At 38.8% G+C, this 26,922-nt stretch overlaps 1 protein-coding gene across 11 annotated transcripts in view; it reads left to right on the top strand.

Annotated features, from left to right (window-relative positions):
• The window catches only part of LOC123278616 (zinc finger protein 709-like), a 154,165-nt gene that overhangs the window by 65,298 nt on the left and 61,945 nt on the right, over positions 1–26,922 (top strand). For 10 of the 11 annotated variants that reach the window (XM_070492140.1, XM_070492141.1, XM_070492139.1 and 7 more), the window contains exons 2-3: positions 26,513–26,639; positions 26,839–26,899. In XM_070492140.1, coding sequence (XP_070348241.1) covers positions 26,513–26,639; positions 26,839–26,899 — 188 coding nt within the window. The remainder of the gene's footprint in view (positions 1–26,512; positions 26,640–26,838; positions 26,900–26,922) is intronic. The other variant, XM_070492142.1, reaches the window with a different exon arrangement.

Below are 26,922 nucleotides of genomic sequence, written 5' to 3'. Positions count from 1 at the left end.
TCTTTAAAAGCAAAAGGGGGCCAATCTCAATGGCTTAGTGGTTGAAGTTTGGCATGCTCCACTTCAGCAGCCCAGGTTTTGTTCTGGGTGTGGAACCACACCACTCCTTTGTCAGTGGTCATGATGTGGCAGTGGCTGACATAAAAAAAAAAAAGAGGAAGATTGGCAACAGATGTTAGCTCCAGGCAAATCTTCCTCAGGAAAAAAATTGAAAGAAAAACTCGTAAGACACTATTATGTTTACCAGTGAAAATTTAGAGGAGGAAAGCACTAAATATTCAACAACAGGGACATAGTTATAGAAAGAGTGTAGCCACACATTGTAATGTTCTGTGAACATTCAAGAATTATGGAAAAATCTCTTACCAAAAAACCCACTAAAGTTCTGGGTGGGTCAAAGCTGTGTTGGGCTAAAGAAGTGACTACAGATGGTAAAGAAATAAGTGTAACAATATATTATTGAGTTATTTCATTAATACATATAATATGCATAAGAATAATTTGACCAAAATGACAAAAGGGAATAGAGGTATATATGAGTAAAAATTCCATATATCACTGGAACTAAGCTAGTATAAATTCAAAATTTATTCTTATACATTAAGGTGTATATGTTAAATAGTTGAGCAACCGGTAAAAAAGAACTTTCAAAAATATAATGAAGTTATTTAAAAATTAAAAAGCTCCATTAGAACATATTCAGTTAATGCAGTAGAAAGCCATAAAGGAGTAGAGGACAAACTAAAAAGAATGAGAATTATAAATGAAAAAAATGGCAGGTGTAATTGCAAGTATGTCAATAATACTAAATATGAATGGATTACATTATCCAAACAGGAGGAAGAGATTGTCACCTGAGAATAAAAAAATAAAACTATGATCTAAATATATGCTATGTACAGGAAACAGTTTAGATTCAAAGATACAAACAAGTTGAAAGTAAAAGCTCTGGAATGTACATCTGTAAATAGCACACAAAAGACAACTGGAGAGATGATAAAAATGTCTGGCAAAATTGACTTGAAAACAGAAAATATCACTAGAGGTAATGAAAAACATTATAACTAAAATGTCACTGTTTATGGCCTGCATCTAAAATAGTAGAAAGAAATAAATTTATAGCCATTAATGCCTGTACTAAGAAGAGAGCTCTCTAATGAATAACCTAATTTTTCACTGTAACAAATTTAAAAAGATGAGGTACCAAACTCAAAGCAAGGATAAAAGGAAATAATAAAAATTAGAGCAGAAATTAATGAAATGAGGAAAAGAAAAATTACAGAGAAAATCAATGAAACCAAAAGTGTGTTCTATGGAGAGATTAGCAAAATTGATAAATCTTGAGCTAGATTGAGCTAGAGAAAATGAGGGAAGATTCAAATTCATACAATCAGAAAGAAAGAGGGCTATTACTACTGACATTACTGAAAAAGATTATAAAAGAATTCAATGAACAGTTGCATGGCAATAAATTAGATAACTCAGATAAAATGGACAAATTTCTTGAAAGACACAAACTACTGAACCTAAATCAAGACTAAATGGAGGATCTGAATAGAACTATAACACGTTAAGGGGTAGAATAAAAAACAAACAACCCCCCACAAATTAAGGCCGGGCCCAGATTTCTTCATTATGGCATTCTCCAAAACTTTCAAAGATTATTTAACACCAATTTATCAGAAACTGTTTAAAAACTACAGTAGAAAGATCACTTCATACTCATATTGTGTGGCCAGTACAACAAATTCCAGCAAACCCAATCTAGCAACATAAAAAAAAAAATTACACATGATGACCAAATAAGTGGGATTTATTCCAGGCATGGGAGGTTGGGATAGCATCTCAAAATCCGTTTGTGTAATAAAGGATATCAATAGAGTATAAGCAGAAAGGGTAGATCATTTTTGTCAACTCAGGGAAAGTAATTGACAAAATCCTCTACCCTTTCATGATTAAAGCACTCAGATTACTAGTAATAGAAGGAAATTTCCTGATGTCATAATAAGCATGTATGGAAAACCCACAACTAGTGTTATACTTAATTGTAAAAGACTGGATTCTTTCATCTGAAGATAGGAACCAAAGAAGAATGTCTGCTCTTGCCACTTCTATTCTAGAATATGATGGAGAGTTTAACCAGACCATTATGGAAGAAAAGGAAATAAAATGCATAAAGCTTGGTTAGAAACATTTAATACTGTCTCTCTACTTCTAGCTGAGATATCTTTCTTTTATAAAACTGTATGGAGTGCACTAGATAAATTAGGCGAACTGATAATTAAGGTCAGCAAAATGGTAGGATACCAGATCAAAATATAAAAATCGGTTGTATTTCTTTACACTTGCAGTCTGATAATGAAGTTAAGAACTGCATTGATGAAATCAAAAGGAATAAACTAGGAATAAATTTAGCAAAAGAAGTACAAAATGAATACTCAGAAAACTGCAACATGTCAAAAGAAATAAAAAATGTATAAATGGGGAAAATCCCAATTTCATGGATCTTAACATTGTTGAAATGGCAAGCTATTCTCCACATGATCTGAGATGCAGCACATACCTATCATGATCCCAGCTTAGTCCTTTATACAAATTGGCAAGATTTTTCATAAAATTATGTGGAATTGCAAGTTAACCAGGACAGCCAAAGCAATCTGGAAAAAGAAAAACAGAAGGGTAGAACTAACATTTCCTGATTTCAAACTTTGTAATATGCAGTGGTAATCAAGAGTGGTCCTGACATAAGGATAGACATACAGATCCATGGAATAGATTGAGATTTCAGAAATAACCACATACATATGTGGCAAACTGATATTTGAAAAAGTGCCAAGTATGGGGCAAGAATATTCTTTTGTGTATTGGTTATGGGCCAACTGGATAGCCATATGCAAAAGAAAGAGATTTTGTACTTAGACAACAAGACATACAAAAATTTACAGGAAAGGATAAACACCTAAATATAAGAGTGAAGTATAACACACTTAGATAAAACATAGGAAAAAATTTATGCCCTCGGATTTGGCAAAGAATTTTAGATGTTACCAAGAGCAAGAACAGAAAAAAATAATTTGGACTTCATCAAGTTAATGACTTTAGTGCTTTAAAAGACACCATCTAGAGAGTGAAAACACCCTTTGGAACCCTTGTGCACTATTGCTGGGAATATAAAGTTATGTTGATGGTCTGAAAAACAGCTTGGTGATTCTTCCACAAATGACAAACTGAGTTACCATCTGAACTAGCAATTCTACTTCTGAGAATTGAAGTAGAATTGAAAGTAGGGACTTATATATATTTGCACTCATGTTTATATTAGTATTATTCACAATAGCCAAAAGGTGGAAGTTACCCAAGTGCCCTTCAACGGATGAATGGATCAAAAAAAATTGGCACATACATGCAATGGTGTATTATTCAGCTTTAAAAAGAAGGCAAGCTCTGACCTGCTGTAACTGATCTATACACTTAGAAAATGATGAAAATGTAAATTTTAGGGTATGTGTATATTACCACAATTAAAAGTTAAATTTTTAAGGCAGGAGAGTGAAAACACAACCCACAGAATGGAAGTAAATTTTGCAAATCATATATCTGATAAGGAAGTGGTTTCAAAAATATCTAAACTTCTTAAAACTTAATATTTAAAAGTCAACTCAGTTTAAATTCAGGGAAAGGATCTGAATACAGTATTTTGAAGGAAGGTAGAGAAATGGTTAAGAGCATATGAAAAGATGCTGAACAGTGTTATTCATCAAGGAAATGGAAATCAAAACAGAAGTGGAATACCACTTCACAACCACTGGAATGGTTGGAATTAACAAGTGGGGTAATAAGTTTCATTGAGGATGTATTTAGAAATTTGAACTCTCACACATGGGTGGTGAGAGTATAAAGTGTCATTTTGGAAAAAGGTCTGGGAGTTCCTCAAATATAAAACCTAAAATTACCATCTGACCCATTGTTGCTGCACAAAGGGCATGAGACTATGAGACAAAAGCCAATCGTCAAGAAGTAAGATGATGGCAGAGAAAGGGTATTTTCTTATAGCTTGCTAGCAAGAGTAAAGATGGCTGACTAATGTCTGAAAGAACCATCTTAAGAGGGCACAGAATCTTGAGGCAGTTATATAGGCTAGTGGGTTACAGGGAAGGGGGTTAGGAATGTTGACCCTCTGGTGTTACAGACTGGGAGTCGCCACACTAGATTTTTCATTGATGATATCTATCAGCATATCCTCACTATTTGGGGATGTTCACATTCTAAGGAACTGAAAAGAACACAATTATTGTCTCATCGCAGCTGGGAGGTACATGCACAAGCAGGGGTCATAAAATGTACAGAGCAGTTAGATCTCCTGGAGGGTGCATATCAAGCTGGGATAGTTAGAGGTCAAAGTTACAATATGGGTTTTTTTTTCCCTACAATGTGGTTCCCCTTATGTCAACCTTGTATTGAGCTGGTATCAATTCCCCCCTTTTGTTGTTCAGTCCTCAATCTTGAGGGATATCCTGCTGATGAGGGGCATAGGTTGTTCTATCTCATTGAACCAGTTCCTTAGATGGTGATGAAGGTGGGCTCCCAAAGATAGGCCTATATCATGTAAACAAGTAGCCAGGTATTTAATGAGCATTTCTAGACAAACGAAAAGGTTAAGTGATTGGAGCAAATTATAGACCAGTTTCTGACCCCAGGGAGCAGCCAGTCAAAGGATTTCTAGATGTCAGAGTTGAAGCATCTTTTGCAGTTTGAAATGCCTCTGATGATGTCACTGGATGTTCAGGTATCTTTCTGAGTGTCTTCCACAGCAACAGATATGAATCTCTCTTAAGTTTATATCAAATTGTCCAGCTTCAATTTGCAAGGCTTCAGGAAAAATGACAGACTCGGTTCTCAATGATTCCAAGTGAAAATGATGGAAAAAAATTGAAAACATTAGTTTGGAGATTTGCAGCCAGAGATTTCAGGACACTGGAAGAATTCAGGATCCGGTCCAGTTTATAGATAGAAAACAAAAACCTCAAAGATAATTATCAGAAGTAGAACCTAATATCCATGAATTAGTGTACTGTAGTTTCTATTGAAACATAATTTTTCTCTCTAAAAGTCACTCTCATTTTTACCAAAGATAACCAATTAAGACTCATTAGTTTGCAAAATAAGTCTAATTTCAACAAACTTGGCCCAATTGTTTACATAAGTACAGCAAGAATAGCAATTAATCATATAGGCTCATTTAAATCTGTTTTGCTGGATCTTTTCATAAGGAATCTCGGATTGGACGTTAAAGGCCTCTCATGGCCAGGAAAGCCAAGCCAAGGATTTGTCATCAGACTTCCACCTGTAATACCTACAGATTTGGGAGGATTTCTCCCTTCTCGAGGTCCCCAACATATTCTGAAAATCCAGGCACTTGGTAAGGTGCTGGGAACAATGTAAACAAGGTATCAAGCTGACATTCCCAACTGGCTTTCTTTTATAAAGTCCAATCTTTGTCCCTCAAAAGCTGTCTTGTCATGTCTGAGTCTTCATGTTTCTCTTAAATATGACATTCCAATCAAAGCCTTGGAAATATAACCAATGTTCCCAGTTGTGTCTTCTTATAAGAATAACAGATTCTTATTGGACTTATGCAAATAACTGTATTGCTGTGAAAACAGTGCTAAGAGTTTCCAAATCCTGGAGGGATCAGGTAAGGAGAAAAAGATAAATGTTTCAATTCTGCTTATGAAGGTATGATTTTACCAAATTGCTGTAAGTCATAGTTAGCTTAAGAGAAAGAGTAAATGGTTTCCTTAAATCTGGAAGAAAAAAACAAAACATCAAAAAATCAGGAATATCTCAAACAAAAGGTCATAAAAATTATAACCATCCTTATCCGTTCCTTTAGTCCTTTGTAATCAATTCTTGACCTTAATCTTCTGTTAGCAGTTTTATGGGACCATCAGTTCCTCCATTAGAGTTCTGTAATTTCCTATCCAGTTCAGTTTTATTATCTGAAAGTTTATCAGAAACCTGTGTTATAGAGTGTCAGAATCCTTTCCATGAATCTTTCTGAAGATGAAACATTTGCAAAGGCATCAGAGTAAAACAACAACTATCTGCAAATGACAGAAGACTTAAAAAGGGAAATTGACAAAGAAATGGCTATATCTGTGACATACACCACTTCAACATAATGACGAGAATTATGGCTGACAGCCAGGACAGATCAGAAGTTTAGGAATGTTATATAATTTTTAAAACATATCAAGAACATTTACCCACATACCACCACCTAAGAAGGTTTATCATCACTTATTGGACAATGCTCCTCATGTAATTTAATATTCCAAATAAGCCTAATTAGTATCTTTTTCTTTATAGAGAGAGAATGAATTTCTTTGAGTAGTCCCAGGAGTCCTCTGAAAATTCTCAAAGAAAAATTTTGGGGGGTTAAAAGAAAGACTTCATTTAAGATTTGAATTTTGGGGAAAGCTTGTCAGAAATATCAGAAGGGTTTAAAACACTTGGTCAAATAGGAAATGACACTCACTGTGAAAGAATGCTCAGTTATCCATGCAATCAAAGTGACAACAGAAACAGTCAAGGGCAAATAGTTAAAACAAAAACCTAAGAGAGAGAACTTAATCTTTTTGAACATAGGAAATTATTTTAATGAAACAGAGATCTTCTGTTTGCTAGGTTAACTTATTCAGAGGTAAAGAAAAACTTCTATGACCTCTTTATCAAGAGCAGACTAAAAGTCCAGGAAAATTATCCTTTTAAGAGAGAGAGAACCAAATTTTAATTTTTTTCACCTGCTTGTTTTTGACATTAAAACTCATCTACTTAATTATATTTACTTCAATCTTAGCCAATTTGACCATGCATGAAACTCTTTTTTAGGGTTCTTTTTCCACAAACCTTCTATAACTTTACATTGAGAATTTGTCCCATGCCTTCCTTTTTCCCTTCTAGTACTTTAGGACAAATTTATCTTTCTTAACAAAACAAAAATATTTCCATTCCTTATACCTTTTTTACTGAAAACATGCATCTTAATTTTCTTGAAATCAAATATGTTTTCCTCATTAATTTTTAGTAGAATTTTTAGTGAAAACTAAAAGTAATTACGAGCTGCCTCTTATGTTAGCATTCTAAACACTTTTCATAATTTCTAGAATCATGTTACTTCATAGTATATAATAAAATACAAGACCGAAACATTTTTTAATTTCTCTGTAATAAGAAGCCAAAAGTAGATAAACCAGATTTAATAACAAACATCTAATATTCTTATTTAGAAAAAATGTATCTACTCAAAGAATTTTTGTCATTCAGTTTAACCTAGCAAAACTTCAGTGTTTCAAGTTACCAAAGAAATTTTGGAAGTTATTTTAAGTAGTCATGTCATAAATTATAATTATTGTTAAAAGTTTATCTATAAACTTTATCTCACATCTAGACCATTTGTAACAATTATATTTAGACTACTCACAAAAACTTTGTGACACTAAAGCAGTTAGCCATCATCTTAAGTTGTTTTAATTACGTACGTCATAACACATAATTGTTAAGTTTTCCCAAAAACTTTTACCCTTTTTACATTCATTTAGTTTACCTGTTTCTGATAATTATTCAGATTGCCTACAAAATTTCATGACATTAGACAAAATTAGCCATCAATTTAAGTTATTATATTTGCTAACCTGTTTTGTGATAGAGATAACGTAAGTTTATTGGACCAATAAACAGAATAAAGGCTACATGTCTACATCATAGCCAACGCTGATAACTTTAGGACATGCCCATTTTAATCAAACCAACAATCTTAAGTAAATTTTAATTTACCAAAGATTAATTTATATCGTGTTAACTTGCAACACATTTGGGTTAGTTTCTATTACATTTAGAAATAATTTGTATAAGTTGCTTACTTTAAGCCAATTAAATAGAGCTCTCTAGGTAGGTATCTGTAGGTAAAATAGCACACATGACACACATATAGACACTTATACACAGGGACCTCACAGCTGTCATTTTTAAATTACCACCATGAACCAGGTACAAGGCTCCTTAGTTATGAATCCAAATTTTGTTTTAAGCCTTTTAATATTAATGGAGAAGACACTGAAGATGGTAGATTTTTGGTGTCCTCTTATGGCCTTTTTTCCTTTTTCTTCTTTTTGCTTTATCCTAGAAATTAGTGATGAGTTAGATATTCCCTGGAGGGTTTGCAAGCTCTTTGAGATAAGGGAAATGGGTGGAACCTGAACTGCCTCTAGAGCTGCATTTCTAGTCTTGCAAGGATTTTTTAAAGGATACTTGCTCTTAATTTCTCAGAAATTGGCTTGTAACTCAAATGGCATTCTAGGTTGATCTGCCTGTCTAACTACATTGCAAAGGCACAGAGAAACCACTGAAGTTTTCTCCAAGATAGAGTTTCTGGGGCATATTTGCCTTATCAGTTTCTAACACCCCAATATCTACAAGCATTTTGAGAGGAACAGGGTATGCTTTGGGATTGGAAAAGGACAAGTGAACTTTGAACCACCTTCTAGAGCCATAACCCTGGCCCTGCAGGGATTTGCAAGACAGAAATGATTGTTTCCAGCTCCCCAAAGAACTGGAAAGAGGTTGACCTTCCCTTTCAGCTACATTTTTAAATTTAGGAGTTTTTACAATTTAAAGATCCATGCTCTGACCTTTGATGAGTGAGATCTTAACTGCTCAACCTGTACCCACCAATATTGCAGCCTTTTTTGGCTTCCAAGATATCCCGTAGCAACAGCTTCCACCTTACATGCATACTTCATATGCGGGGCCTACAGCAAGGTTTACTCTAGGCCCACCCAGACAACAGACTGATAGAGATGCCTGCATCTTGCTCTATGGTTTTCCCTTTTTATGACATATGACACAACAAAAGACAAGGAAAAATAGTGACTGTCTCTGGGAGGAGAAAGATCAATAAACTAATGAGTACTCAGTAGCTTGTACTACTTACTTGTAGCTGAAAGTCGCCCAATTTGGGAGAATGCAGCCAAAGGGGCTACAGGTCAGGATCAAATTGGCATTTCCCGTTGTTTCAGAATTTAGACACAGCTGGTCAAAAGTATATTTATGCTGCAGCTAGAATCAGATCATGAAAATTTCAAGCATCCCTGAAATCAAGACCCTAACAACGAAGGCCCAGCCAAGGCTTTCTTCTAATGGCCAATGTGATTCCCCTGAGGCTGATGGCAGTTTGGCAGGACTCTTAGCCACAAACGAGTGAAACCCACATTTCTGCTCTACTATCTTTGACCACAAAATGTGGGGTGTAATCATATTTTTGTCTGACCGTATTTTGGGACTCCCATCCCCAACCTGATGGTTATTAAGCCAAACCCTCAGGACACAAACAAGCTTGGTAAGATTCTGCTGTTCTCTGTAAATATTTACAGCCTCTGGAAACTTTCAGTCGAAAGGTGGAGCCCTGGACTCCTTAAAGATTAGAGATTTTTCCTTGTTCTTTGGTTTGGAGGCTCAAAAAGAGCCCCAAATGGCCAGTGTAATTTTAAATTATCCCAGGTTATCTTGCCAGCTGTTTACAGTTATCCCCGTTTTAGGGGACTTTTCCCAAAGTGGCCACAACAAACAAGGCAATTTCCAGAGGGAGTTTGTTATGATCACTGAGAAACTCAGTCCCCAAACAGGTAATTTTAACAAATAAAACAGTCAGACATATACAAACATGAACAGACACCAAAATCCAATACTCTGCAACTCTAAACTAGGATACTCTGGGGCTCTAACCCAGAGATCAGGACTCTAACCTGATCGTTTTGAGTGCCCTAGTGGCTTTAACCCCTTTATATTGTCTCTCACAATCCTGGCCTTGGAACTTTAACCCAGCAACCAAATCTCACCAGTGAGGCCTCTAACCCACTATCCTGATGAGATAGTAGACAATTTTAGGCACAAGTGTGTTTTAATGAGGCCACTCATCCAAAAGACATCTGATCCAGGAACCTACTCCAGATGTGAGCCCACTGACCCACCAGAAGTAGCTGTTTGTCTTCCCACGATAGGGAGCATTAGGAGGCAGCCAGGGTTGGCACAGGAGAACAGGAAAGGCAGATCCCCAAGACAAAGGGAGCCTTATCAGCTGCTAGAGACTTAGCCAACAGGTCACCCATCAACTGGCCACAAGCAGGACTTAAAGTCCCATCTAGGGTGCCGGATTTCTGTTGCCGCACAAGGGGCGTGATCTGCTCGCCATGAGACAAAAGCCAATAGTCAAGAGGTGAGATGGTGGCAGAGAAAGGGCGTTTTCTTACAGCTTGCTAGCAAGGGGGGAGATGGCTAATGTCTGAAAGAACCATCTTAAGGGGGCACAGAATCTTGAAGCAGTTACATAGGCTAGTGGGTTCTAGTGGGGGCGGGGGGCGGCCGGCGGTTTAGGAATGTAGACCCTCTGGTGTTACAGACTGGGCGTTGCCACACCAGATCTTTCCGTTTCCATTGATGATGGCTGTCAGCATAGACTCTCTGTTCGGGGGTCATCACATTCCTAAGGAACTCAAAGAAGAAAGTTATTATCTTATGACAGCTGGGAGGTATATGCATAAGCAGGGGTCATAAAATCTCCAGAGCAGTTAGATCTGGAGGGTGCATATATATCCAGCTGGGTTAGTCAGAGGTCATCTGAAGTTACAATATGGTTTCTTTTCTACAATATGGCTTCCATTATGTCAATCTTATCATGAGCCGGTATCACCATCAATTCCAATCCTAGGTACTTACTTTTGTGTGTGTGTGGTGAGAAAGCTTAATCCCTTGTCTTAGCAAATTTCAGGTATACAAATTGTAGATGTATATCAAATCTTCACATTGTAATCTTTAAATATAGACAATTTTATTAGTTATATCTCAGTAAAGCTGGGTGTGGGGGAAGAGTTTCCAGGTGCATCCCACATTTACATAACAACTCGTTACTTTCCTTATATCAGTGAAAATAGGAATAAATTGCCTGAGATCCATATATTATAGCAACTAACATTTGAAAGGTCCTAGGGAAATGGGCAAAAACTAATCTAAAATAAATTTCCTTCCAGTGTAAAATTAAAGTCCTGAGACTTTGATGAGTGCATGTCACACCCTGTAGGACTGAGAAGAGTCCCTGAGTCCTGGCTAGGCCTTTGGCATTCAAACTTCCCACCAGGGCTGATTGTTCTCTGATTCTTTAAGTACCAAATGAGTGGGGTAAGGAGGGATGGGTGGAAGGCTCATCATTAGCAAGGATCACAGATTAAAATGGAGCTTGACTCTTTGTTACAGACAGTGAGGTCACATTCAAGTGCATTTCTAAACAAGGGTCATAGTTCCATGAGTGGCCTGGCAGCCTTATGACAAGCCAGTGACACCTAGAGGACGTAGACCCTCTTGTTTCAGTGTGGCCTGGGTGATTCTCATGATTTGTACTTGCTCCATTTGAAACTCAATCAGGAGTTCCCAGTGCACACCAGATGCCCATGAGTTCACAAAGACCTGAGTGAAAACAAAAGAGGCACCCCCAGCCCAGAAAAAAGTTCTCTGTAAATGCAGACATGCCAGTTGAGTCAGGTTCCAGCCACCAGCCTAGGCTGGTTCCACTGGGCCCTGCAGTAACCTACCTACTGTCACTCTGGCAGGGAGGTGCCTTCTGAACTGTGCAATCAGGAGAGCCACTGGAGCAGGTGGGTGGGGTGATGCACCATGTCTATGTAGACACCCCTTATAGCTCCTGCCATTCTCCAGATCGACTGTTACCTGCCTTAACAGTCCTTGGTGACTGCCAAAGCCTCTGTAATGCTGTGATTTGCACTGACCATGGGAGTCATTGGAAGGACTCATGGGGACTCAGGGGACTTAGAAATGGTGAGGGTGCTGCTCCAGGGTGAGGAGATGGGGAGGAGGGGCTGGTCAGATCCAGCCATGGTTGGACTTAGCCTCCCTTCAGTCAACTCCACAGTCTGTGGACTCGAGTCTGAAGGTGGCCCCCGGTCAGACCTCAGCCCCCTCTGGACTGCATCTTGGGGGCTGAGCCAGCATCCAGGACCTGGGGTGTCCTGTCTGTCACTGTGGATGGTGACATCAGCTCCAGAGGTTCTCTGGGCAGCTCTGTCCCCTCACCCTCATGTCTACCCAGATTGTGTGGTGACCACTGGGAGGCTCATCAGGGGCAATTGTAACTCAGTCTTCGGGGATCATGTATAGGAAGTGCTGTGGTCTGTGGGGTCTTCAGTGTCTCCTTTTCTCCCCAGAGGGCACCCATTTTCTCCTGAGTTTTCCAGATGTTTGGGGAGCAGGGTCTCAAATCCATTACTCTCTTCTTCCAGCCTGACTTTTCTTAGGGCTGACAATAAGTCTAAAGTTTTAGATCTCTCCCCACATTTCCAAAGCCAACTTCCCCTCCTGATTCACAGCATTGTTATCAAATCTTCATCCTCCATGGTGTATTTCAAACAGTCCCATTATTTTAACTGTTTATCATTTCCCAGAGCCATGGATAGATCTTTTTTAAACATTATATTTGTTGTGGATATTTTACATGAGAGGAAAGCAGAGAATAACCACCTGGAACTACACTGCAGGAAATCCTTGTGCCTCTCCCCCAGGATCTTTCTGTGCACAGACATCCTATGGGAAGACCTTTGGGTGGAGATTCCTCTTGAGGAACTTTCCTGGATGATCTGTCCCATTAGCACTGCCCCTCCCTAGCTTTGTGACCCAGAAAAAATTTATTCCCTTATTTAAGTCTACATTTTTCATTAAGGGTAAATATACTTAATCAATAGGACTTGGAAGACAGTACAAAATACTTCCAAACAGGCAACAAAGAGGTGGATTTCAGAAAAATAATATTCCTATGTTACATCCCATTTGTTAAGAATACTAGTTGCACTTTCTTCCCCTGAACATGTGTAGTAAGTTTCTGAGGTCTGTTCTTTACTTTTGGATGTTATTAAATGAAATTCCAGGGCTTAGACATGTAGACCACAAGTGTTGAAGTGTGATTTCTTGCCATGGAAATAATGTCACCACAGGACCAGGAATAGAATTTTCCCAAAATATGCATCTTTAGCATAAGGGGTATTTTGAGCTGATGGTTATTAAAAGACAGCAGACACCGGAAAAGGTCTGAAAACCTAGTAGAAGTTAGCCTTTTGTAAGGGAAATTTACATTATAAGAGAAATGTCCCTTTGTAAGGGTGCCTCCCTCTGTGTGCCAGGAAGGGCAGGATGACTCTAGATCTCTAGAAACTCCTATCAATGGAGAACGCAGTGACTTAAAGCTGCATTACAACTTTACCCTTGTTTACTCTGCTTTTCCTGGTAACCTCCCATCACTAACCCCATCTTAACAACAGGAGGTTAAAGCTGTTTTTCAGGGAAGGTGAGCCAGTCAGGAGCCTGTGCAGAAGACAATGTTTTGATCTGCCAGTCAGACCTCATCCTGCCAGGGCTTCTGCATGGCAGCTGGCCCTCCCTGCTCCCTTAGAGCTTACCCACTACTTTGGGTGGGGGAGACAGAGTTGAGAGCCTGTCTTTCTTCTTGCCAATTGATTGCACAATAAACTGTTTCTTCTTTCAAAGACGGGTGTGCCATGGTGTCGGCTTCTGTGCACATCAGGTTGCAACCCTTGCTCAGTGACAGTAATAGTTACTGACTTTTTCCTAAAAGGAGTAGATGTTTGGGGTTTTCTAATGGAAATAGTAAAAGTGTTTTATAATTTTCTTCCTATTTTCCACAGAAAGGATGGTTTAAGTGACTTTGCTGGATTATTCAAACACAGGTTTTGTGTCATTTGAAGTAACAGTGATGTTCCAGAGCATCTCCAATGGGAAGCAGAGGCCTGCAGTCAAAGGCTCAAGCTAAGGGCCCCTTGGGCCTGCAGAGGGAAGGCCTTGAAGGCCCAGTTGTTCTTCCTGGGGAGCCTCCCCCTGCAGATGTCCTACTGCTCACACCCCTGTGGAAGGAGCCTTTATCCTGAGAGGAGCTGCAGAGCCCTGGAAAGATGGGGGTGCACATGCTCATGGGGTTGGGGAGTGATGCCCTGTCTGGGGGTTGTAACTGTGGTTCCTTAGGCCTGGACATTTTAAACATTGTTTGAGTTTTGCACCCACACTGTAGTTGCAGTGAGATTATAATCTGTGCACATTGAGAAAGTCTGTGAAGATCAGGTGTTCCATCCTGTGGACAAAGTGTTCATGAATTTGGAGTTCATGTGGGTCATAAGCTTAAACTGAATCCAGCTGAGGTCCCCTCACTTGTGAGAATGGGAGCAGGGGTGAGGAAGTGCTTCCATGCTCACAGGAGAGGGGAGGGTATGTAGGGCCCCCAAGAATTCATTCCTGTTCCTGCTCAGGTGTCCCCTCTGTTCTTCACCAGGGACTGACCCACTCTAGGAGTGATATCTCAAACCAGGAGTGTTTAGACCATAAATTTGGGAATATGGTCAACTTTTTGAATGGGTTTTCCTTCTGAACTGTAGGCAAACAGGCTGTTTCTATGAGCTGATTCAAGTATTTATGTTTCTGTCCTTGGATTCCTTTATCAATTGAAGGTTGAAGCCCTTTGATTCTAGTTTCCATTTGCACTTGGGATTTTAAAATGTAACTTGACTGAGTGATATTATGTGAGGAAGGCAAGAAAATTCTGGAACCAAATAGATTTTTTTTTGCCAATCTTCTTTTTTGTTTCGTCATTCTTCTCCCAAGAGTCCCCCCAGTACATAGTTGTATATTTTAGTTGTAGGTCCTGCTGGTTGTGAGAAATAGAATTTCTTGTTCCATTTAGACAAGAGAACCTCAAAATGTGAGATGGGTGTAAATTCTCACATGCATTTTCCAATTTTAGGTCAGGTTTTGTGTGTCCGTTTCCCTAGAGAGCCTTGGCATTTAAAAGGCTAAACTATTCCTAGGCAAATGAATTCCTGTCTTAAAGGACATGAGGAAAAAGCACATGAATTTCTATTTTCATTGATATGAGGAAACATGTAACAGCTTATGTAAATCTTTAGAACTCCAAGGTTATTGCAGGAATTAATTGCAAACCCCAAATGTATAATAATGTGCTACTCCTTCCTGAAAATATCCCCAGTGTGAAATATAGTGGAGGGACAAAGTATAGTGCCCTTTTTCCTTTTCATTAGAAAAGGATTTGTAATCTTTCTATTGTCTTCAATTTTATATCCATTAGTGTCTAAAGGATTAAATCTTGGAGTGAGTTCCCATGTAGAAACATTAAAATTAAATTAATTTTAAAAGCAAAAGTTAATTAAAAACAATGACTAAGCATAGGAAAATATAGTGTATATAAATTTATCTCATTTTAAATAAAACTTGCATGAGAAGGTTAAACAATTCCTAAGAGAGGTGACATCAGCATCATGGCGGAGTGAGCTTGCCCGGGACTCTCTCCCCTCCAACATACAACAAAAAGGAGCAACAATATTCCAACAGAAAATACTGTAAAAGCACAGGAATCCATGGAGAGTCACGGCAGCCACATGACAGAGGGTGGAGAGGCTGGAGCCCCCCTCAGAGGAGCTGGAACAGGGTAAGAGAGAACTTCACTCCCGCCCCTAAAGACTGGAATCACTGCCGTGGGAGGCTCCGTGAGGGAAGAAGCAGTGGAGGGGTTGTGTGTCCATGGGATCACCCACAACTCCCTAGGGCCCTTGAAGCCTAGAGGGAAGCCCTCTAATGGGGCAAAAGCTTTCACATGGGGTGACCTCATCAAGTCAAGGCCCCAGGAGACCAGATGGCAAGAGCTGATCAGGAAACCAGGGACTGCACGCTAGAGAAAGCACCCCTCCTCCGACTGGCACCGTGCCACACCATCTTGGCTGAAGGCGGAGGGCTCAGAATACATGGTTCTCAATCCCCTTCCAGTGCTGATAGGTTGTAACTGCAACCGAATAATATCACAATGGGAAAACCCCATTCTTCCAGCATCAGGCAATTCATCAAATCTCCAGAACAGAGAGAAAACAATAAATACCCAGAATTCAGTCCTGAGGACTCAGAAATAAACAATGAGTTCAAAATAGCTATTGTCAAAAAACTCAATGAGGTAAAAGAGAATATAGAAAAACAATTCAACGAGTTCAGGAGCTACTTCATGAAAGAGATTGAAACTATAAAGAAGAATCAATCAGAAACACTAGTGATGAAAGACACAATGGAAGAGATAAAACAAAGTATGGATTCCCTGAATACTTGTGTGGACACCATAGAGGAGAAAATCAGCATAATCAAAGATAGACATGTTGAATTGCTCCAGACAGAGGAGGAGAGAGAACTGAGACTGAAAAGAAATGATGAAAGTCTCCAAGAAGTATCCAACTCAATGAGGAAATGCAACATAAGAATTATAGGTAGTCAAGAAAGTGACAAGAAGGAGAATAGAGCAGAAAGCATGCTCAAAGAAATAACAGCAGAGAACTTCCCACATCTAGGGAATGAAGGGAATGTGTGTGGAGGAAGTTTTCAGATCTCCTAGATTTGTCAATGTAAAAAGATCTACTGCAAGGCATATAGTAATAAAACTGGCAAAAATGGATGACAAAGAAAGAATACTCAGGGCAGCAAGGCAGAAGAAAATAACCTACAAAGGAACCCCTATCAGGCTTTCAGCAGATTTCTCTGCAGACACCTTACAAGCTAGGAGAGAATAGAATGACATATTCAAAACTTTAAAGGATAGAAATATTCAGCAAAGAATACTGTGTCCAGCAAAAATGTCCTTCCAATATGAGGGAGAAATTAAATCTTTCCCAGACAAACAAAAGCTAAGGAACTTCATAGCCATGAGACCCCCCCACCCCCCAGAAATCCCCCAAAAGGCCCTCATACCTGAAAAAGAAAAAAAGGGAGAAAGGGGTACAAAACACACAGTAAGGAGACACATGCATAGAATCAGAATAAGATAGCAAATATTCAACTATAGCATCAGGCTAAAGGGGAAGAAAACACCAAAAACAAAGACAATCTTGTCACTTTAACCACAAACTCACAACACAAGTTGGAATAAGATATGAGAATAATAACTTAGGAGGAGAGGAAGAAAGGGACTAAATCAGTTTAGACTAAGGAAATAAGAGGCCATCAGAAAATGGACTATGTTATGCACAAGATTCTGAATACAGACTTCAGGGTAGCCACTAAACTAAAAAGTGGATCAGAGACACAAAAAATAAATAAGGAAAAAACAAAGAAACACATCATAAAAAACTGCATAATTCAATGGGTAGACAAAAACACACAAGACAAGACACAAAGGAAATGCAGGAAAACCAGAAAATGAATGATATAATGACAGCATTAAGCCCTCATACATCAATAATCATGCTCAATGTAGACGGATTGAGCTCTCCAATAAAAAGACACAGAGTGGCAAAGTGGATAAAAGAACAAGATCCAACAATTTGTTTCCTCCAGGAAACACACCTCAGCTCCAATGACAAACACAGGCTCAGAGTGAAAGGGTGGAAGACCATACTCCAAGCTTATGGCAAACAAAAGACAGCAGGTGTCACAATACTTATATCAGACAAAGTAGACTTCAAGATAGGGCAGGTAAAGAGAGAAAGAGGGGCAATATATAATGATCGAAGGGACACTCCATCAAGAAGAAATAACACTTATAAATATCTATACACCCAACACAGGAGCAACAAAGTTCATAAAGCAACTATTAGCAAACTTAAAAGTAGATATTAAAAACAACACAATAATAATAGGGGACCTCAACACCCCACTCACATCATTGGACAGATCATCCAGACAGAAAATCAACAAGGAAACAGTGGAATTAAATGAAAAGCTAAACCAGTTGGACTTAATAGACATATATAGAACACTCCATCCAAAAACAGCAGAATACACATTCTTCTCAAGTGCGCACAGAACATTCTCAGGGATAGACCATATGTTGGGAAACAAGGCAAGCCTCTGTAAATTTTAAAAAATTGAAATAATAACAAGCATCTTCTCCAATCATAATGCTATAAAGCTAGAAGTTAGTTACAAGAAAAAAGCTGAGGAGGAGACAAAGATGTGGAGACTCAACAATATGCTATTGAACAAGCAGTGGATCATGGCAGAAATTAAAGAAGAAATCAAAAAATATCTGGAGACAAGTGAAAATGATAACATGCCATACCAACTCATATGGGTGCAGCAAAAGCCATATTAAGAGGGAAATTCATCGCACTACAGGCACACCTTAACAAACAAGAAAAATCTCAAATAAGCAATTGCAAACTACACCTAACTTAATTAGAAAAAGAACAAGCAAAGCCCAAGTCAGCAGAAGGAGAGAAATAATAAAACTCAGAGCAGAAATAAATGCTATTGAAACAAAAAAGGCAGTACAAAGGATCAATGAAACAAAGAGCTGGTTCTTTGAGAAGATAAATAAAATTGACAAACTGCTAGCCAGACTTACAAAGAAAAAAAGAGAGAAAGCTCAAATAAACAAAATCAGAAATGAAAGAGGAGAAATAACAACAGACTCCACAGAAATGCAATGGATTATAAGAGAATGCTACCAAAAAGTATATGCCAACAAAATGGATAACCAAGAGGAAATGGATAAATTCTTAGACTCTTACAACCTCCCAAAGGTGAGTCAAGAAGAAACAGACAATCTGAACAGATCAATCACAAGGAAAGAGATTGAAAAAGCAATCAAAAACATCCCAAAGAATAAAACACCAGGACCAGATGGCTTTCCTGGGGAATTCTACCAAACTTTCAGAGAGGATTTAATGCCTATCCTTTGCAAGCTATTCCAAAAAGTTAGGGAGGATGGAACACTTCCTAACACCTTCTGTGAGGCCAACACCACTCTGATACCAAAGCCTGACAAGGACAGCACAAAAAAGGAGAACTACAGGCCAATATTGCTGATGAACATAGATGTAAAAATTCTCAACAAAATTTTGGCAACCTGAATTCAGCAATATACATCAAAAGGATCATACATCACAATCAAGTGGGATTCATACCAGGGACACAGGGATGGTTCAACATCTGCAAATCAATCAACGTGATACATCACATGAACAAATTGAGGAATAAAAACCACATGATCATCTCAATAGATGCAGAGAGAATGTTTGAGAAGATCCAACAGCCATTTGTGATAAAAAACTGTTAACAAACTGAGGATAGAAGGAAATTACCTCAACATCATGAAGGCCATATATGACAAACCCACAGCCAACGTCATACTCAATGGGCAAAAACTGAGTGCCATCCCCCTGAGAACAGGAACCAGACAAGGATGCCCTCTATCACCACTCTTATTCAACATAGTACTGGAGGTTTTGGCAAGAGCAATTAGGGAAGAGAAAGGAACAAAAGGAATCCAGATAGGGAGTGAAGAAGTGAAACTCTCGCTGTTTGCAAATGACATAATCTTACATTCGAATACCCAAAAAATCCATTGGAAAACTAATAGAAATAATTAACAACTACAGTAGAGTTGTAGGATACAGAGTCAACCTACAAAAATCAATTGCTTTTCTATAGTCCAATAACAAACTTACAGAAAGAGAACTCAAAATATAATTCCATTTGCAATCACAACTAAAAAAATAAAGTACCTAGGGGCCACCTAGTGGCGCAGCAGTTAAGTGCACACGTTCCACTTTGGCGGCCTGGAGTTCGCCGGTTTGGATCCCGGGTGCAGACATGGCACCTCCTGGCAAGCCATGCTGTGGTAGGCGTCCCACAGGTAAAGTAGAGGAAGATGGGCACGGATGTTAGCTCGGAGCCAGTCTTCCTCAGCAAAAAGAGGAGGATTGGCAGCAGTTAGCTCAGGGCTACTCTTCCTCTAAAAAAAATTTTTTTTAAATAAATCAAAAGTACCTAGGAATAAATTTAACCAAGGAGGTGAAGGACTTATATAAAGAAAACTATAAGACATTACTGAGAGAAATTGATAATGACTTAAAGAGATTCCTTGCTCATGGATTAGAAGAATAAACATAGTTAAAATGTCCATACTACCCAAAGCAATCTACAGATTCAATGCAATCCCTATCAGAATCCCAATGACATTCTTCACGGAAATAGAACAAAGAATACTAAAATTCATATGGGGCAATCAAAGACCCCAAATTGCTAAAGCAATCCTGAAAAAAAAAGAATAAAGCTGGGTATCACAATCCCTGTGATACCCCTGTCACTTAAAAATGTACTACAAAGCCATAGTGACCAAAACAGCCTGGTACTGCTACAAAAGCATGCACACAGATCAATGGGACAGAACTGAGAGCCCAGAAATAAAACCACACATCTACAGTCAGCTAATCTTTGACAAAGGTGCCAAGAACATACAATGGAGAAGAGATAGTGTCTTCTATTGATGCTGTTGTAAAACTGGACAGCCACATGCAAAAGAATGAAGGTAGACCACTATCTCACACCATACACAAAATAAGCTGAAAATATTTCAAAGACTTGAAGATATGACCAGAAACTAAATAACTCCTGGAAGATAATATTGGCAGTACACTTTTTGACATCAAACTTAAAAGGATCTTTTCAAATACCATGTCTTCTCGGACAAGGGAAACAAAAGAAAAAATAAACAAGTGGGAATTCATCAGACTAAAGAACTTCTGCAATGCAAAAGAAACTAGGATCAAAACAAAGAGACATCCCACCAATTGGGAGAAAATATTTGTAAATCATGTATCTGAGAAGAGGTTAATCTCCATAATATATAAGGAGCTCACACAAATGAACAATGAAAAAGCAAACAACCCAATCAAAAAGTGGGCAGAGGAGATGAACAGACATTTTTCCAAAGAAAATACACAAATGGCCAGTAAACACATGAAAAGATGTTCAACATCACTAATCATCAGGGAAATGCAAATCCAAACTACACTGAGATACCACCTTACACCTGTTACAATGGCTATAATGGCTAAGACTAAAAATAACAAATATTGGAGAGGGTGTGGAGAGAAGAGACTCCTCACACACTGCTGGTGGGAATGCAAACTGATGCAGCCACTATGGAAAACAGTATGGAGATTCCTCAAAAAACTAAAAATAGAAATACCATATGACCCAGCTATGCCACTACTGGGTATCTACCCAAACAATTTGAAATCAACAATCCAAAGTAACATATGTACCCCTATGTTCATTGCAACACTGTTCACCATAGCCAAGACATGGAAGCAACCCAAGTGCCCATCGACCAATGATTGGATAAAGAAGATGTGGTGTATATGTAGACAATGGAGTAATATTCAGCCAGAAAAAAGAGAAATTCATCCTATTTGCAATAACATGGAAGGACCTAGAGGGAATTATGCCAAGCAAAATAAGCCAGACCGAGAAAGACAAACATTAGATGATTTCACTCATATGTGGAATATCAACAAGTACTGGGACAAAGAAAACAGTTCAGTGATCACCAGGGTAAGGAAGGTGGGGGGTAGGCACAGGGGTGAAGGAGAGCACTTATGTGGTGACAGTTAAGAAGTAATGTACAACTGAAATCTCACATTGATGTAAACTATTATGAACTCAATAACAAAAAAGAAAAATTCCTAAGAGAGGAAACTCACTTAAGGAGACTCCCTGCCTGCACGTCCTGCCCCACTCCTCTGCCTGACTTCAGCCTCCCTCACGTGACCGGTGTTGATTACCAGTTGATCATCCTGTTAATGTTTCTTTATAAAAAGACAAGCAAGTACAAATGATTCTTTTTCTCACCCTTGTTTGTTCTTGTAATGAGTGGCCAGGGTCCACATATTTGATGTTTGACTTCTGAAAACTTAAGCATCATCCCTCCCTTTAACCCTAGATACTCTTCTTCTTCTTCGTTTTTTTTTTTTTAAGATTGGTGCCTGAGCTAACCTCTGTCACCAATCTTTTTTTTGCCTTCTTCTTCTCCCCAAAGCCCCCCAGTACATAGTTGTATATTCTAGTTGTAGGTCCTTCTGGTTGTGCTATGTGGGATGATACCTCAGTATGGCCTGATGAGTGGTGCCCTGTCCATGCCCAGGATCTGAACTGGCAAAACTGTGGGCCCCCAAAGTGGAGCATGTGAACCTAACCACTCGGCCATGAGGCCGGCCCCCTCCCCTTTCCCTTGGGCCTTCTTACCTGGACAGGCTGATGAGAAAGCCTGGAGGCTCCTGCACTGTAGGCTGCTGCTTGCTGGGCAGCTCCTCCTGGGTGCTGTGCTGCCCTGTGTTGCATTGCTGACCCCACTAAGCCTGGGTTCTATATAGAGAGGACTGAGTTGACAGATTTGATAATTCCTTGTCCTTTGGAAGCAGGAGTATGAGAATGGGGTCACCCTTAGTGCCGTCCTGGGTCCTGTGTCTTGGGCGGAATCTATCTGTGTATGTAGAATGAAGATGAGACTGAGGCTGGGATCACCTGACGTTTAGGGGAGGCCTGGGGTTACAAGGATGACTATACTCTGAAGTGAGCCCATTAGATGGACGCTCCTTAAAAAGCAATTATTTCAGAGAGAAAGATAAGAGACAGGAAAATTTAGCCAGTAGATGTTGAGATTACAGAAAGCTCACCAGGATCCCTAAGTAACTCTGCTGCTGCTGCCACCCCTGCGTCTATTGCTTCAAAGATCTTGACCCTCTGGGTTATAGTGCGCAACACCCACAGTCTGAGTTTGTCACAGCAAAGGGATTAGTTCAAACCCAATGTTAGCTTGTGTCCCTTAAACTTTATAAAGCAACCAGTTGTCATGGAGGAGGCCTCTGACCCAGATGGCAGTGGTGTGAGGCTCTCTGGAGGAGGGGCTTAAGTTGTCCAGAGGCTTCTGGTGCAAGAAATTGTCCTAGGCCCCACACTATATGCCATTAGAGCTGCTATTGTCACCAGGTACTGAGATCTCTTGAAAATAGAGGCTTTCACAAGCACTGAGCATGTGACCCTCTACCAAGATGCCTATTATACCTTAGGTCCTGGAAACAGCATCCTGCCAGCTCAGCCCAGCAACTGACACCTACTTGTGATATGATGGAGGCTAACCTTGGCCCTGTAGCTTATGCCACTTACAGGATGGGAATGACCTTTCTTTCTTCAGTTCATTGAAAGATGCTATGATGATGAAGGAGGTCACCCCTCTCCCAAACACCTTGGTTCCCTGGGTAGTTCCTTGGGATTAACTGAGTGCACAGCACTGGAGAGTGCATAGTTTTTAAGGACAACACACATTTGTACATGATGAAGCTCAGTTGAGAGTTGCTGCTCTTCATCCCTTTATTGGGATGTCCCTGATGAAGAACAAAATCCCAGGGTCAGCAGAGCTAACCAAACTTCAGGCGGTCATCTTACTACTGGCCAAAAATTGGCCTCATCTGGATATGTTCAGAAACCTTGGCTGATTGTCTAAGAGATGCCCCTTTGTAGTAAAAGAACTCCGGGAATCTCTTTACTCAGAGATACTCAAAATAGAAATCAAGGTAACACTTGTCTGTACATTACTAGTTCTACAATACAAGGACTCACCAGGACACTCGTTATCCCCCTTGGAGTTCCAACACTACTGATAGTGACCATGGCACTTCTCAGAGGATACAGCACTGTGCTCTCCAAGAAGACAGTTGATGGAAGTTTCCCCTCCTTTATGGGTCTCAGGCTCATAGAGCACCATACTGGCTTATTGAAATAGGTTGAGTGAGAGATTCCTGTTTCAGTCAACAGGGGTGAATTGTAATGAGTCTGTCTTCATCTTTTTCTTTGAAAGACTTCATTTTTTTTCAGAGTAGTTTTAGGTTTACAGAAAAGTTGATCAGAATTTACAGAGTTCCTACATACCTTCTCTCTGCATCCACACAGTTTGCACTTTCACATTTTGTATTACTGTTGTACATTTTTTTATGGTTTCCAACCCTTATTGATTCATTACAGTGCACAGTGCCCATTAGCGTTGACTCTGTGTGTTACACACTGTATGGGTTTTGGCAAATGTGTAATGACGTGTCCCCATCATTTCTGTGTCATAGAGTGTAGTTTCACTTCCCTAAAACTCCCCTGTGCTCCACCTGTTAACTCATCCCTCCTTCCAACCCCCAAATCCTTCACGACCAAGATCTTTCTAGTGGCTCAGGCTTTTGTCTTTTCCAGAATGTCATATACTTGGAATCATACACTACATAGTCTTGTCACATTGGCTTCTTTACTTAACAATATACTTTTAAAGTTCCTCCGTGTGTTTTCATGGCTTGGTACCTCATTTCTTTTTATCACTGAACAAAATTTCATTGTATGGATACTCCAGTGTTTCTCTATTCAACACTTGAAGGACATCTTGTTTAAAACTGTCTTGTCAATTATGAATAAAGCGCCTATAAATATTCACGTGTAGGTTTCGTGTGAATGTAAGGTTTCATCTCACTTGGAAAAATACCAAGGAACCTTATTGCTGGATCTTAGTCTATGTAGGGACTGCTTTTGCTCATCCAAGAACCTTTGGTATGGTTATGTTTTCATTTCATTAAGTTCAAAATTATTTTTCATTTCTCTGGAGACTTCTTTGATTCTACATATATTCACAAATGTATTGCTGAATCTCCATATATTTGGGGGTTCTCCAACTGTCTTACTGTTATTGACCTCTATATGAATGCCTAGGTGGTGTTAAACCACATTTTGTATAATTTCTGTCCTTTCAAATTTGTTAAGGTGTGCTTTTTTTTCCCCAGAAGGTGGTTTGTCCTGGTGAATGTTCCATGTGAGCTTGAGAAGAATGTATATTCTGCTGCTGTTGTATGAAGTAGTCAATATTTGAGTACAGTAAAAGCCAGTTGTTTCATGTTGTTATTCAGTTCACCTCTGTCCTACCTCATTTTCTGGCTGCTGGACTTCATAATTTATGATAAGAGCGTTTTGAATTCTCCAACTATTGAACTGAATTCATTGATTTCTACTTGGATTCTCTCAGTTCTTGCCTCATGTATTTTGTCCCTCTGTTGTTACATGTATACACGTGAAGGATTGCTGTGCCTTCTTGGAGAATAGACCCCTTTATCAGTATATAATGCCCCTCTCTTATCTCTGAATTTTCCTTCGTTTGAAATCTGCATTGTCTATAATTCACATCCCTATGCCAGCTTTTTTTTTGGATCTATGTTTGCATTGAATATTTTTCTCTGTCCCTTACGCTTCATCAGTCTGTGTTTTTATATTGAAATTGAGCTTCTTGTAGACAGTATATAACTCAGTTTTTTAGAAATCTGATATTATTATCTTTCAATAGTACTGAGACCTTTGATGACTAGATAGGTTATTGATACAGCTGAATTAATATTTAGCACCTCTTGCTGTTTTTTATATCTTGCTCTTGTTGTTTGGTTCTTTTTGTCTTCCACCTGTTTTCCACATCCTCTGGGTGAAATTGAGCATTTTATTTGATTCTTTCCCCCCTCTCTTAGCAAGTCAACTACACATTTTTTTTAAAACTCTCTTTTAGTGGTTTCCCTTGAGTTTTTAATACGTTTATAACTAACAGACCTTTGCAGCCAAATAACACTATACCACGTCACTGTGTGCAAGTACTTCATAACACTATTCCTAATTTCCCCTCTGTGCCTTGTCACATTGCTGTCACATTTATTGTCACATTTATTTCACTTGTCCATAAGTTTTTTCATTACCAAATAAATACATTATTGGTAATATTAAGTGTCATCTATTATATTAATTACAGATATATAAAAGGTATTTTACGTTCATTTTTTCCCATTCTACTCCTCTACCTTTATCATTTACAATCTGATAGTTTTTTGAACATTTTATTCAAAGTATGTGTACTCATGACAAATTTCCTCAATTTTTGTCTCAAAAAGTCCTTAGTGTTCCTTTTGAAGGATAGTTTTCCCTCGACTGGAATTCTAGGAGAGTGGTTTTCTATTTTCAACACTTTAATTATTTCACTCTACTCTGTTCTTGTTGCATGGTTTTTGGAAAGAAGTCCAATTTGGTACCCAAGGTGTGTTTCTTCTCTGGCATTTTTCAATATATTCTTTGTCATTGGTTTCTCTCTAGTTTGAGTGTGATATCCTTGAGTGTGCACTTTTGTAGTTTATCATGTTTAGTGTGCTCTGAGCTTCCAGAATGTGCACTTTGCTGTCTATCACTAATTTTAGGATATTTTGGTGATTATTATTTCACTTGTTTCTTCTTTTACTTTCTCTTCTTTTCCTTCAGGTATTCCCATTATGTATATTTTAAACCTTCTATTAAAGAGGATTGTCCTAGGCTTCATTGATATTGTGTTCTGTATTTTTTGTGGGTTTTTTTTTCTTTTTTGACTCAATGATAATATTTGTTTCATTGCATGGCATTTCTCTCATTTGCCAACAGGGTCTTGACCCTGTCATTACAGAGTAATACAATAAAATGTGATCACAGTAAAAACGTGGAAATTCCTACAAAATAGATCCCCACTGCTGTCAGTCTTATGCACCCTACTCTACATATATGTGTGATGTTTTAGGACTCAGTAGCCATTGAGGATGTGACTGTGAACTTCACCGTGGAGGAGTGGGCCTTACTGGATCCTTCACAGAAGAAACTCTACAGAGATGTGATGTTGGAAACCTTTAGGAACCTGGCCTCAATAGGTAAGAATGAGGACATTGCTTCACTGCATCAATTAGAGAGCAAGTGTTTCTTGCCTTCAACATTGTTCCAAGATGAATGGAAAGGAGAGATGTTGCTAAATAAACTAGAAATGGTCATAGTTCATCATAGACTTAGAATCTAAAAATTTTTCTGTAATTTCTAATACTTTGGAATCAACTTTCTGGGCCTGCATTTCAGGAAAAACATGGGAAGATTATGATACTGAAGATCAGTGCAAAAACCAGGGGAGAAAACTAAGGTGAGTCATACTCACAATAGTAA

This window comes from Equus asinus, chromosome 20 (genome assembly GCF_041296235.1).
Source record: "Equus asinus isolate D_3611 breed Donkey chromosome 20, EquAss-T2T_v2, whole genome shotgun sequence".
NCBI lineage: Eukaryota > Metazoa > Chordata > Mammalia > Perissodactyla > Equidae > Equus > Equus asinus.
Note: the sequence above shows the minus strand (reverse complement) of the source record. Positions and strands in the feature narration are given on the sequence as shown.